The 15,362-nt window shown below is 39.7% G+C and overlaps 1 protein-coding gene across 2 annotated transcripts in view; it reads left to right on the forward strand.

The window, feature by feature from the left end:
• Positions 1–9,306: 9,306 nt before the first annotated feature.
• PGR (progesterone receptor) overlaps positions 9,307–15,362 on the forward strand; it is a 37,878-nt gene continuing 31,822 nt past the window's right edge. Inside the window, exons 1-3 of one of the 2 annotated variants that reach the window (XM_027639714.1) lie at positions 9,307–9,341; positions 9,568–10,948; positions 12,175–12,326. In XM_027639714.1, coding sequence (XP_027495515.1) covers positions 9,789–10,948; positions 12,175–12,326 — 1,312 coding nt within the window. In that variant the 5' untranslated portion in view covers positions 9,307–9,341; positions 9,568–9,788. Of the gene's footprint in view, positions 9,342–9,512; positions 10,949–12,174; positions 12,327–15,362 lie in introns of those variants that run through there. The other variant, XM_027639623.1, reaches the window with a different exon arrangement.

Genomic DNA, 15,362 nt, shown 5'->3' on the forward strand with positions numbered 1-15,362 from the left:
TTGGATGACCTTAATATCATTTTCTGTGGTAGGTTTTCAAGACACCTTCTTTCTATTAAATACTTAGCATAGAACTGGGGACTCTGATCAATAACAGATACTTCTGGGGATGAACACAACACCAGCAATAACAACTAATAACAGAACTAGCAAGGCTATTTGACAAAGGAAAATTTAGGCAGTTTCTCAAAATCAAGACTAGAAAGTCTGGAGTTAACATAAAGCAGTGGGAACCAGGTGTTTTATGTCTTTCTATGTCTAGTTAAGGGATTAGGGTGCAAATCATCATTTCAGGTAAACATAAAAATAGTTTTTGTAATATGAAGGCTCTGTGGTAAATAAAGTTTTATCAATCTGTTAAACAGCCCAGGATTTATACCAGTTTATATAGACAGCCTTCTCATCTTTTAAAAGTTCCTATTTAATTGAAGTGGTGATTTGTTATTTTTCATATTCCAGACAAATTTCACTATTGATTTCGTTTGTAAAGGGCATGCAGTAATGTTAAATTTCAGTGACGAAATTTAAGTTGCTCTGATTCATTTAAGAACATGAGCAACCATGATGCTACAGCCGTATATCTTCCCTTCACTTCCTGTTGTTTAATAATCCACATCCAAAACATTGCCTAGCAAGCTTGTGGCTTAAATCTAGCTCTTTTTTTTTAATTGAATGGTGAGTAATAAATTACAATCTGCAGAGGTTTAAGTTAAGTGTTTTCATAACAAATCTCCACTTCTGAGTTTCTTGACCATATTTTTGCTGCTCTAAATTCAGTCATGCTTCCTTTCCCTGGAATTCATAATAACTTAGCTCTTTTCAGTCAGTCAAATGTGAAATACTGGTTTTTTTCTGACACTTTGAGAGCAATTTACTAGTTAGACAAGTATCCAGACCCAAAGGTACAAATATGATACTCTTCTAGGCTTCCTGGGAGACAATGACCTGGTATTTATTATCCTCATATGACACGCTCTAAGGAAACTTTAGAACTGGGAGAATTAAAGAATATTGGTCCTTTGACAGTTTTTAAGCTTGAATTCCTTCACTGGATCTCATGCAGCTGTGCTGATTGATGGCATTCAAGTATCTGATGCAAAATTCAGAGCCTAACATTCCAGTTCTTTAATGATTGGTCAATTCAAAACCAAATGACAATACTTTAAGTAGATTTTATTGCAATACAGCGTCTGGATAGAACCTCACCTTTCAAAAGGTGAAGGATTTCTACCTCAGTCTTTGCTTAATTTTCACATCACAGAGCATCTTCCTTTGCATCTTACTATTTCTACTCAGAATTGCTGAACATATGGACACCTTCACAGCTAATCCTCATACAGAGGCAGAGTAAATCTTCATCTTGATAACTGTTTTCCTCAAATGGTACTGTAAAATAATAAAAGAAAACAAGTTACTATTTAAAATTATCTTATCCAGTGAGAAAATTAGATCAATTAAATATAAGACAGAGAACAGTGTCACGAATGATCTGCAAAGCCCAGTCAAGAATGTCAACACGCAGCAGAGGAAAAGATGACAGTTGTTTCAACCAACAAAAAACCTGAAGAACTATTTTGCTACAGTAATATATCTTATGATGACACAGAAAGACCAAAAGGCCATTTAGATGAAAGCTTGGAAGCAATGCAAAGTTTTATACCTGCTTGAAACTAGAAAATTACTATCCACCCACAAGAGATTCTGTATTTGTACACACACAGTTTTTTATAAATTGTTAGGAAAATGGATTTTTCACAGACCTATCAGTTTTCAAGAAACAAATAATTAATGCATAGATATTAACTATTGCACAATACAAATTACTTATATTCTTTCTTAACAAAAATTATGTTCTTATAGGAATGTGTAACTATAGCACAATTTGATTTATCTGGTTTAATTCAGTGTATTTGAACCAAGTAAACTGGCGAAATCATCAAAGAAAATACTGTGAGAAATCACAGAACAAGGAGACATGAAAAAAACTGGACAATTGCTGATTTTCAAGAATTTAATAATGATAACTTAAGAGTTAGTCTTTATATTCTGGACTCAAATTTAAGATAACAATGTGTCCAAGAAAGAGCAAATAAAAGCTAAATGGAGATCAGTGTTACAACTTTAGATAAGTACCACATGGAGATCTGTTGTGTTCCGATGACAGCCTAGATATGCAGTGAGTATGATTCATTCAATGTAGAATCCAAAGCCCAACTACTTCCTGTTGATATAGCTCCATGTTCTCACAGCAGGACTTTTAATAATGCAGCTCATTCTTGTACAGAAAAGAGTTTGGTCTGATCCTTAGTTACGTAATATTAAAAAAAAATTAATTTTGACACAGAAGCTGCTAAAGGTAAGCAGACATAGAAAATATTTATACCATTTTAAAATTTACATATTCATGTAAAACCTTTCTCTCACTTAAGAGACTGAGCAGGCTCACATCTAATGCAATAAAATTTCACAGCAGAGGTACAATGTGGTGCGACTTAATACACAAGCAATGCCTTGGGAGACATATTTGTGTTTCTCTTTTTCATAGATTACATGGCAGATGAATATTTTTCTACAAAATTGGATTTTGCAGAATGATAGCACAATTTTTGAGATTTGTTCTATAGTAACGATTATACAGGTTATACTGCGTCAAAGGGGCTTATGAATTTTGGAAAAGTAAATGTATGTTTTGGAAGATTTGAATAATTTTATTGCTGAGCTCTAATTAGGAAATGAAATGAAAAATGATATAATTAAAGTAAGAGCCCAAAAACTTTCTAATTCTGTGGAAAACAAAAAGGAAGGAAAAAACAGGAAGATTTGTATCTCATGCGGCATCCATGCGAAGCAATGCTCTTTTTTTTGCTATAGGTCATATTACGGGTATTAATTTCAAATGATCTTCTAATACAAAATATAAAGAGCTTTATCAGTTTTGACCCCTCTTTTAGCACCCAAAAGTAATCTAATAGAAGTCAATTCACCTGCAGAAATGTGAAAAAGCAACATACCCTCACCTGGAGTCCCAGATCACTTAAATTCCTGTGAAGGATGAATCAGACAAATGTTGGCACTCAAGTCTCTTCAAGTGCTTTGGCCACCCTATTCTGGAGCATGACCCAAACCTCTCTGAGCCACTATTTTGAGACAGGAAGTTTACTGTTCCCTCCCTCCTGTTGCACAAAACCTTGTGCAAGAAACATGGAGATAGGTACGGGCACATTAGGCTTCTCTGCTTTCCAAAAGCACATCTTCAAGTACAATCTACACAGTTTGTCAGACAGAAGAGGACAGACACAGAACAACATGTAGGATGAGAGAGAAAGAGTAAATACAATTACCTGGAATTCCTTAAAAAACAAAATTCTTTGGAAACTTATTATAGAGTGGATGGAGTTTTAAGACTCCATGTAGTAGTGATGGAATACAACAAAATAAGAAACTGAGATTATTTTTTTATAAGTTTGATATGACATTTAGCCTTTTTCAATTAATTTTGGGATAACTAAGTATGATGCAACTTTTTAATACCGTATTTCTTATAGAAATTAATATATGACTTTAACAAAAGGTTATGAAAAGAAACTGATAATTCAGACCAGTTTGTGAATATTCCAAGACCAAAGAGTCAACTTTGAAATTTCTTGGGACAACCACATGCCTATTGGGCAATTAGACCATGAGCAGAAAGAGGAATTTTGGATTACAATAAGTAGATGGAAGATTAAGCCTTGCTAAAATACTTTGAATTTGTGTAGGAAGGATGTCTTTTATTAAATTGAAGTTGGCAGCAAAGACTGCGCAAAAGTAAAAGCAAATTATGCCTACTTCCACTTACAGTGTGGTTCAGGTTCAAGATCAGTTCTATTTCGTTCAGCTTTTGAACTCTTAAGAAAATGCCATAGTTTTGTTGAACCCTTGTTTTATCTTTTTCATATCAATTTGGATCTCCAAATTTACTTGTATATGTCCTGAGGTTCTATCCAGTTATCTTATTTTCTATGATTACTTAGGAGACACAATTTGATCAGGATATTCGTTTTAATACTTCTGAAGATCTATTGTCTACTTCTTCCTGAATTTCAGAGATGCTAACAGCTGTTTAGTATCACTGATTGCAACTTCCTACTCTCCAGCCAGCAAACGAACCTTGCTGCAATACATTGACTATCATGAATGTTAAACTGCTGGGAGTCATCTTTGTCCTTAGGCTAAACAGCGGCAACAAAACTACACTGAGGAAGATGACGGGTTTGGGTAAAGGTCCCCCAGCTAGGCCCAGAGGGAAGTGTAGTGTGTGCCTTTTGACACTCTGAGGTGATGCATTCATTGAAAGATAAAGAGCAATATATTTGAGAAAGTTTTTGAGGATGTCATCTATCAAGCAATAGCATTCTCTATGGGGCATAAAATCAGGAAGCTTCTCTTATTTTTTTCGTGCCTCATGCTTCTGCTTATTTGCTCAGCTACAAGTGTATTATATTCTGCAGTTCAGTGAGGGTTAGCCAAAGTATAAACAGACAAAGAACAATAAATAAAATATATTACTTCTGTGCCAGAAGTATTTATCACCTTCTCAACTATAACTCAGTACCCGTCTGTTTTGCCCCTTTGGAGAATTTATAAAGATAAAAGTGTCTAAAGCCCACTATGCTTCCCATATCAATATTATCCCTGCATCAACTTTAGCACCTGAAAGCAAGAAATGTAACATGCACTGTGATTAGCTTCCTTTCCCTTCTCTCCTTTTATAAATCTATTGCTTACTTTCTTTGTCATATACCTTGCTGTTTGCCAATCCCTTTTGCATCTACATTTCTCCTAACACACCCTCGTATTTTTTTGATAGTTTTTAGTAAATCTGATGGTTTACCTCAAGCTAAGAAAACACCTGATAACAGACCACAGAGATTAATTACATTGTGGCATGCCTTTTCTTAGAGGAAAAGAAAGTATGCCTACAGTGCAGTTTCTGAAACTATGATTCCTACAATGTTTTCAATTATTGTTGTAGAGCACATTGATACTGCATTTTAAGGATTTAAGACTAGATTCAGACCTTTTCATGTAGACATTGACACTGCACTGCCAAAAAACCATGGCTTTTAGAGTGCTTCGGATCACAGAAGTCCTTTATGTCTTTAATAAAACACTAAGTGTCTCTGAAGAGCTCCAGAAAATGGTCCCTACAGACCCCTATGACTCTTACATGACTACAGAAACCTGATCATCTTAGATGTGTGCATTTACCATCAAATCACATCCCTGATGCCCAGTGCTTCCATGGCTTAGCTGGTACTTCAAAATCATGATCTCCGAGAAGTGCATATTTAATGTCTGCTGGCTTCCCAATTTAACTGAACTTTAGCCCGTTAACCAGGGATCTACATTTTTACAGGATAGGAATGCAATCACAGAAGTACATAGCTCCAAAACCTGTAACATAACAAGAACATGCTGTTATTTACGTGACACTACGTTTTAATCCTCTACACCACACACTGAAAACGTGGGGGTTTTTCACGGTGGAGAAATTGCAAAATGCAATAGACAGAGGTCTATTTGTTTTAAATAAAAATGTTATTTCTCTGATAGAAGCAAAAGCCTCTAAACATCTCCTTATACAAGCTGCTTTTTCCATTTTTTTTTGACCATGAGCTCATAAGCTATTTGAAGAAGATAGTCTCTCCTTCTCTCTGTTTACAAAAAGTGAATCACATTTTTGGTTGTACTATATCCTAAACAATGATAGTACAAAATTGTGAGGCATTCATTAACTGTGGAAAAAAACCAACATTATTTTTAACTTCTAAGTTCTGCTTTCCGACAGGCTGTGCAGAACAATGTTGAGGTCATTATAAGTAAAGTCTGTATGGACATTAACTTTATGGCACTGTTTATATGGAGTACTCTCTACACGCAAATGGAACACTTTAATCTGAGAACAGGAACTTATATTTTGTTGACTTTTAGGCCATGATTCAAAAGTTTTTAAGAAAATGTCATCATAGAAAAGGTTTGTGATTTTGATCTTTGTAGTGTTCAAGGAGGCTGTGTATTTGTCCTGTTTCTCACCCAGCATTTTTTGGTTTTATTTAAGCCAATAACATTAGCAATATTTCAAAGGGTCTATCAAAAATTTTACTGCTTTAAAGTGCACAGCTGAACGGTTGAATGGTCAAACAAATACTTAGGAACTACTCAAAAGTTAAGTGCAAATCTACGGCTTTACAATGAGAGTTCTCAGTATAGTTTTATTGCTATTCTTGTTGACATTTTATATAGGAATTGTGCTGCAAAGCAATACAGTTTTGTTAAGCACATCTTTTACTCATCCACATTTTTTGAACAGAGCAAGAAAACGGACACAAATTATTTGAGCTCTCCAGTATACTTTCAAGTTCTGACTGAATTTTAAAAAATGCAAGATTGTCAATCAAACCCTCCAAAGTTTTAGTTTTTGGTTCAAAATAGGTCTACTCAGAAGTATATTCATACTGTTTGGTTTTTGAAATTTTTATATTCAGTAAAATCTTATTGAATATAAAAAATGTCATTTTTAGATCTGAAATGAAAATATCAGTTTCAATTTTAATAGCTTGCAAATGAAAATCAGCTGTGGAAACACCATAAGAAAACTTGTTTTTCTGTAATGTTGATTGACACAACAAAATGAATAAATCAAAATTAAGAAATGACAACAGCAGAATGTAAAAAATTTTGATAAGGCATACTTTGAAATGTTCCTAATTAAAAACTTGTGATATCATAGCAATATCAGGTAAAGCATCCAAGTGATGTAGGAAAATCTAAGAGCAAAAGAAACAAATGGATCACAGAATCATTTGGATTGGAAGGAATCTTAAATATCACCTCTTTCTAAACCCCCTACCATGGGCAGGGACACTTCTTACTAGATCACATTGCTCAAAGCCACATCCAATCTGGCCTTGAACACTTCCAGGGGTGGGGCATGAGGGTTATAGGTAGAATAATGTAAAGAAAATACTAAAAGTTTCCAGTGAAAGTTCATAGAAATCACGTGAATCCAGTATAAATTAAAGTAAAATAAATTTTCTAAAAATAACCCAAAATATTTTCCTTAAATAATGGCAGTTCAGCATACCTACTGCTACTGTTAAAGAAATTAGTATATTTGTCAGGTCATAAAAATGAAATCAGGACAGCAGAAAACCTGGACAACATTTATTTGCTAACATTTAGACAAATAATGCAAGTAGTAAACATTTATATTTCTGGTGAACATGTAGGTGTTTACAGTCACATGGCCTTGTTAGTGCAGAATTTTAGCAGACAAGTGGAAACTACTCAATGATGCTTTCCTTTCAGGACCCCTCTTCAGGCCATCTGTGGCTCTTTACCTCTCCTAGTCCTGAAGCAGTAGGAAGAAGGAAAGTCACTGTAAGGAAACACGTCTGTGGAGCACATGTCTGTAAAGAAGCAGACCATGAATGCTGGGTGCATATAGGGAAGTGGAAATGAGAAAGCAAGGCAGTGGCAATAAAAAAGCGTGACAACTAGCTGACTAAGCATGAAAACATCAGGGGAAAACCAAAAAGAGCATGGAGATGAACAGTACTGGAGAGGAACTTCTCTCCCTTCTGAGAAAAGGCGGGTTTGGGAGAAGAGAGAAATATTGTAGCATGAAAAAGAGAAATTTGGTAACCAGAAAAGCACTTCAAATTATTTGTTCAATGTCACCTCATAACAGAACTGGGTAGCTCCCCAAATAATTCCTTTTACATTGGTTCCACTGACAGGTTTTGTGAAAACATCTTCAACTCTCGGTACTTGCTGCTCAAACTGTTTTTTTCCCTGGAATATCTACAGAGTGAAATACTGCTGTTCGAGAAATACTCCTAATAACAAGTATGCTTGGAGGTGCATTATTCTGTAGAACCCCCTAAATGTATAGAGAGGTGCCCACATAACATCTGAGGTTTAAAATGCTAGTTATTATCACATTGCCTTAATTCTTTTAAATACTGAAAAAATAAAGATTTTCTTCTCTTTATTCTTGAAGGAATAAAAGTCAGACTCACAAAGCAGTGCATAAGCCAGTAGTATTTTACCAAGAATAAAGTAGAAACTACACACCACATTGCAGAGTGTTTATGTGATGTCACTCCTTCTATAAACTTGCCCTGTATGATTTCAAATGCTACTGAAATAATTTCAAAAAGTTATGTTTCTTTCCCCAAGAAGCTGTCCTATTCAGTCTGAAAATGTTTTGAAAGTAAAATAACAAAAGCAACTATTTCGTGGTGATCACAGCTTTTTGGAAAAAAGATTTTTTTTCAGAAAAGCATGCTATACTTACAGATCACAGTCAATCATGTAACAGCGTACTTTTCTCTACATATGAGAAATATACTGATTCCACTTAAAGTCACCAGGACTACTCCTCTGCCAATCTATTGTTTGTATCTTTCAACACAGGTTTCTTTTCTGGATTTCTATACAATAAAAATATACTAAGAGTTGTGTTGCCTTTTGTTCCCCCTTCAGTTAGTAGCTGTATTATTGAGCTGAATGGGTTCTGCCACAAAGCCATCATTTTACACAAAATGCCAGGCAGCAATTAGCTCGTGACAGCTTCTTGGTCAGAACTAACCCGGGCTGAATTATAACTTGCTATATGCAGGCTAGCCAGCCAGCTCCTGTAAACCAGGTCCCTTTTCAACATCCTCTCATGCCCCTGATGAAGTAATTAAAGTTTAGAAGCAAAGAATGCCCCACTTTCCAAACCTTTTGTAGAAAAGACATTGTTCTTCTTGGAGCAAAGGATGCTTTGAGGTCCCTTAATGTAATTTAAAGAGCTTTACAATGCCTCGGTTTCTTTGCTACTGGAAAATGGATCCTAGAAGAGGATTGGTAACAGAGCTCAACCACGAAAAACTACAGTGAACGTCTGAAGGGAACAGTGAAAAACAGACAAAAGGAAGACTATACTATTGTCAACTGCAGATAAGTAAAGCTTGTCTTGTTCTCTGCTCTCCAAAACAGCGACCTAACCAGAGGCTTGCACTTCTGGGGATGGTGAAGCGAGAGGACGGAGCACCGACCCTAGAGGTGAGGGAAAGGGATGAGAAGACAGAGAGAATGACAGGATAGGCCAAAAAGCGCAGACCTAAGGCACAGGGTGCCGGATGAGATACGAGAGGGATGCGCGTACGGCGAGCGACGGGGAGGACAGGCAGGGAAGGCGGAGTGGAGGTGGAGCCGGTGGAAGTGCTGCTGGGGGAGCCGCGGTGCCCAGAGGCAGCGGAAAGAGGTGGGAGCTGGAGGGGCGAGCCCGTGCCCTGCAGCGCAGACCCTTGGTAAGGCACCGGGCTGGCGGCGAAGAGGGGCGGGGAGGGAGGGACGGACGAGAGGGCGTGGAGCCGGCAGCCAGCCCGCCCGGGCAGTGGGAAGCAATCCAGGGACCAGGGGAACTCGGAGCCGGGGGGCAGCGAGCGGCATCCCGCCCGCCGCCACCAGAGCCTGGCGGGAACCCTGCCTTCCTTCCTGTCCCCTGCACACGCTGTCACCGTTTTTCCTCTCCAGGCTGCACCGCCTCCGGCTTCGTGTCACCCCTCTCCCGGCGGCAGGAACCGGGGCTGAGCCGCCCCCGCGAAAGCACCACCATGTGAGCGGGACCTGTGCCGCGGCCGCAGCGGGCACGTCGAGGATGTGAAGAGCCGCCCGCATCCTGCACCGCCCGGCCGCCCGCCCCCCGCCACTGCCCAGTCGCCGACTCGTCGGTGTTCAGCGCTACCCGCGCCAGCATGACCGAGGTGAAGGCCAAGGAGCCCACAGCGCCTCCGCCTGCTAGAGACGGGGCGGTCCTGCTGCAAGGACAGCCCGGCCGAGACCCCTTCCGCAGGGAAGCGGAGCCCATTGACATCTCCCTGGACGGGCTGCTCTACCCCAAGAGCAGCGACGAGGAGGAGGACGAGGAGGAGGAGGAGGAGGAAGGGGAGGAGGAGGAAGCGCCGCGGCAGCAGCAGCTGGGACAGGAGGAGGGCCGGGACTCCTTCTGCTACCGGCCGGGGAGCGGCTCCCTCTCGGACAAGGACTCTCTGGACACCGTCCTGGACACCTTTCTGGCTCCCGCGGCTCATGCCAGCTCCGCCGTGGCCGCGGCGCCCTGGTCGTTCTTCGAGGTGGAGGCAGCGGAGGCGCCCGACGGCCCGATGAGCCGTGGCTCCTCGCAGAAGGCGAGCGAAGCGGCCCCAGAGGCGCCCGGTCCGTCGCAGCCCCCCCCGCGGCCCGCTCCGCTCTGGCCTCCCGGCGATGCCCTGACTGCCGCCAAGCTGCCGTCGGGGGGCGGCGCGGAGGGTCCCGCCGCGGCCCCCAAGGACGACATTCCGGGGTTTGGAGCGTTGCCTGGCGGGTCCCGGGAAGGGGACCCGGGGCAGGAATACCTGCACGTGCCGCTCCTGCCCCTCAATTCGGCCTTCCTGGCCTCCCGCACGCGGCAGCTGCTGGACGGGGCGGAGTACGAGGGCGGCGGGGTGCCGCGATGCTCGCCCCCCGCCCCGGACCTGCCGGGGTACGGCTTCCCCACGGGGGATGCCAAGGAAGGGTCCTTCGCCTACGGCGACTTCCAGCCCGTCCTGAAGATCAAAGAGGAGGGTCTCGGCCTCGCCACCCGGTACCCGGGCGGCAGGGCCACCCCCGCGGCGGGCTGCTCCGACTACCCCTCGGCTCCGCGGGCCGGGCAGGAGTCCTCGCTGGAGTGCGTCCTCTACAAGGCGGAGCCCACCCTCCTGGCCAGCGCCTATGGGCCTCCGGCTGCGCCCGACAGCCTCCCTTCCACCTCAGCCGCGCCGCCGGGGCTCTACCCGGCCCTGGGGCTCAACGGGCACCAGCCGCTGGGCTTCCCGGCCGCCGTGCTGAAGGAGGGCTTGCCCCAGCTGTGCCCGCCCTACCTCGGCTACGCGCGGTAAGGAGGGCGACGGGGGCAGCGGGCGGGGCGCTCGCCGAGGGACGGGGCCGGGGGGTCGCGCTGAGCGGCGGGAAAGCTCCGCGCATCCTCCTGCTCCGGAGAGGCGGCCGTGCCGCGGGATGGGCGCTCCGGGAGTGCCGAGACAAGGATGGGCGAAGTTTCTCTCGGCTAAGGCCTTTTTGGGTTTTTAGGCAGTACCTGCAGCCCCCGTTTCCGTTCTCCTCGCTGTTCGAGCACGCCGGGGTGTCTGGGGCGGTGTGAGACTGGCACAGTGTCAGTTTAGCAGCTGGCACCTCGCGGCTCTTTCAGGCGCAGTAACGCTGCAGGAGACGATGGCTTGTTGTCGCCGCGGTGCTTCAGTGCCGTCCGATGACCGAGCCAGTGCCCGGCTCCAGAAAGGGGGTGCACAGTGTTCTCCAAATTGCCCTCACTGACAGCGAGACCATATTCATCAATACCTAAATATCTTCCAAAACTTTATTTCCGATTTGAAAAAAAGCTCCAGTTGATTTCACACAAAAAAGAAAACCGAAACGCTTCTATATTGATTTGCTAGAATGAAATTGCGTGCTATCATGGCGAGATGTTTGTTACCTAGAAATACGTGCAAAAATATGTACATATAATGTTACATTTTCAGCAGAAATCCCTTATTTTTTCTGAGTACAGTGGTTACCTCGCTTAGTCTGTGCTTTTTGATGGAGAGAAATTGGAAATATCCTTGATATATCCCCATCAGAGTTAGTTACTGCTGAGAATGCTGCAGCTGAATGGGGGGTGGTAAACGGATTGTTAAAGACTTTTCTAGCTGAGATGAAATTTAGTTATTTCCCATGTGAAAGAGGCCTTTGAAATTCAATTGACTTCTATCTGATTCTGTCTCTGTACAGGAGAAAAGAGTATCAGTCACTATGACTCCACTCACTAGAGTTGTTGATCTGAGGAAGATGAACATTTTAGCAAAAAGTTTCTAGATTATACCTTTTTAAGCTAAATGGATTAAAATATAACTTTATGCTTTTTGCCCACTGCTTTCCTATAGTGCATAGTAGAGACAAACCCTTATGCTGAAAGGCAGTCATACTTTATGTTTTTCTTGTCCTTCTGTAGCTTGATTACAAATTTTAAAATAAAGTTTTGAGTATAAAATTGATCAATACAGGTAAGTAGTTAACCATGCAATGCCAGATCTTTCATTTGTCTTAACTCTCTTTTTTTTGAAGGCCAGATACAGAAACCAGCCAAAGTTCTCAATACAGTTTTGAATCACTACCCCAGAAGATTTGTCTCATCTGCGGTGATGAGGCTTCTGGTTGCCACTATGGAGTACTTACGTGTGGAAGCTGTAAAGTCTTCTTTAAAAGGGCAATGGAAGGTACTATATAATACCATTGTTCCTAATTATCTGAAATATAACTTCTAGGCACTGCTAAGGACATACTGTTTATTTATTGTTCGTCTTTATAAATATTATCACTGTAGTAAATTCTTTTTGTTTTGTTGACTGTTTAAATATTACAGTGAATACTGACAAAATTATTCCACTTTTGATTTTTCTAGTATTACTTGTTTTACTTTACTTATTTGCTATTATATGCTATATTACTGCTTATCAGTTAGTCATTTCAGGTAGTTTCATAAAAATGTTGTGTATTACACAATTTGTTTTAAAAAGTGTAAATACTGCTCAAAGGAAAATATTGCAAATATGAACTAACGATAAGCAGATAATTTATTTTGGCTTTGTTTTCTTTTTGAAGTCATGGAATTTTTCTTGCTTGCAGGATGCAGAGTTTTGGTTTCCTGAGAATCTTGGAAGTATTTGAAATTTCACTGAACTATTTCAAGTAATAAAAACAATAATTGTGTTTAAATTTTTTTCTAAATAGCCGTTAAATTACAAACTCAAGCTGTAGGTTTAGTAAATCAGTAGCAATACCTATGTTTATTATTTTCTTTTTGGATTGTTTTATATGCCTTGTCCACTGAGATTTTAAATATTAATACAAGAGCAGACTGTTTTATATAGTTCAACAAATGAAGCAGTACAACAAAGTCTTCTACTTTTTATGCTTTGTCTCCTTTTTTGATTTTTATTTGATCCTGTCAGAACTAGGATATTCAATTTTCTGTTCCATATACTTATCAAAACCATTATTACAATGGATAGGATTCCTTCAAATAATAAAATTGTATGATGTATTTTCTTGTTGTGATACATAGTTTCTTCAGCTTTATGGAGTTTATTACTTTCCAAATTGGAAAAGTAAAAGCTTAGCAAACTAATGTCATTAGAATTTTTGTTTCAGTGTGGTGTTGCTTTCTACTTTAAGCTTATGCTCATGTTCCTCTTTTAACATATTAGATATTTGCAAGGTGATAACATTGGACTAAGTGGTCTAGGTGAACTTTTGAGCTAGTGCCGCATTTTCTCTAATACATTCAAATGGGTTTCATGAGAAAGTTGTTAGAAACATATGTGTTAGGCTGCAAGGCTCTAGAGTACAAGTCTCAGGAATACATTAAAGTTTCACTGACTGTGCTAGCTGGTCCCTTGGTTTGGCTTCACATTTTTTTGCTATGTTTTGCTACGTCAACCATACACTTTTTATAAAAAAAGTCAGGAAGCTGAAGTTTTAATACGGAGTGTAGTGTAATATATGAGTGCCATATTTTAAAATAGGTTTTATTTTTGCTTTTCACTTGTAAAATAATATTGCAATTTTTCTTTGAATTTGATTCTATCACTTTTAGATTTCTTCTCTTTCCTAATTTAGTATCCAGTTGTGTTTGTGCAGTAGGTGAACCTGCTCAAAAACATATCTTATTATTGTTTACCAGAAGTATTTTAATGGTAAATGTCAAGAAGGCATATAAGTTGATAACAGAAACCTCTTAAAGTTTTTTCATGGACTATTCAAAGTGTGTAGATAAGAAACTAAAAAATATAGTAGTATTAAATTTGTTGGAAAATGTCTGTCGTTTGTCTTAATTACTTCTGTGATTTCAGATCTGTTGGCTGTTTCAAATCAAATAGCCTATGTAATTTTTGTAATTTTTTTTTCACAAAAATTGTCCTGTTCATACGCCATTTATTTTATCTTCCGTGGTGTGTGTACTGTATTGGTTAAATGCTTCTGTTTGGATAAAATGGACTGTAATGTTATCCAGAAAACTCTGTTTTTTCCATCTCTAATCTTTTTGAAATGAAACCTGAGCTGATTTAAAATACTCAGACTGAAAAATCATTTAAAACTGTGTAGGCTAACCTAGAAATGTTTCTATACTAATTGTGATTTAATCATACATATGAATGCAACTAGTAGAGACACATGTAGCTTAACAGGGGGTCAGAGTTGTGTGAGGATCACAAACATTACTTAGAAAGTTTGTTGGCACTGAATTCTTAAATATATATATGATATTGTAGGTATTTACTGTCTTTTGGGTTATTGGTTCCCCATATGTGTCTATATATACATGAAGAAAAGGTTGGTGTTGATATAATAAAGATATTTTTCTCTAACCAGAATCTTGAAGTAAGGTTAAACAAAAATGCAAGTAATTTTTTTGGGAACTTGTAGTACAGCAGATATAAAAAAAAGGTAATATTGCAAGTGGGTAGAAGAAAAAGGACAAAGACATTAGGGTGGCATTTTTTTTAAGAAACATTTTTTTTGCATTTAGAGGTGGTACATTTTCCAGTGGACTCTTACAAATAACTGATTTGCCAGTCTGTAGATTCACTTAATGAACAAACAAATTGCAAGGCTTTTAAAAAAGCTTTAAAGTTCTCCTTTAAGTATCTTGAAAATAACAAAAGATAGTGTTATTTTTATTCAGTTAAGAAATTTGAAAAGACAAAATTGGATTCAGTATTTTGATGGGGTAGTACCATTCCTTATCAGTGAGCTGAGAGTGACGAGAAGTTTGTAGTTAGCAATCAAAAGAATTCATAAATAATATCCAAAATGCTTTCAAGTATGTAGAATTACTATATTTGCAAAGTAATTTGCTGTTGGTGATCAGGCATTATTTAAGTGCTACCAATATACCTCATTCATGGCAACAAAAAATAGAGGGCATTAGGAGAATGAAGATTTTTAGCACTAAATTGTCAAACAGTCATTAGTAATGTCTTACAAAATTCCTTAATGTAAAACCATGCAGGGTAATTATGATCAAAGTGGTTGTGGACACCATGGTAAAATGTCTGCCCCTGAAGAGGAACCCAATGTTTAGAGTTTTGGGATTCTGGAGTTACACTGTTGCTAACATGTGATTTCTTTGTAGCCTGCATTCTTGCCTTCTTGCTGAAAGGGCCTCCTTTGCAGCAGTTTTAAAATTAAAATTTGAAATTACCGAAATCCTGAGAAAAATTTCAGGTCCTGTTTTTCCTATAATAAAGTTC

This window comes from Corapipo altera, unplaced genomic scaffold, assembly GCF_003945725.1.
Source record: "Corapipo altera isolate COAL_440 unplaced genomic scaffold, ASM394572v1 0, whole genome shotgun sequence".
NCBI lineage: Eukaryota > Metazoa > Chordata > Aves > Passeriformes > Pipridae > Corapipo > Corapipo altera.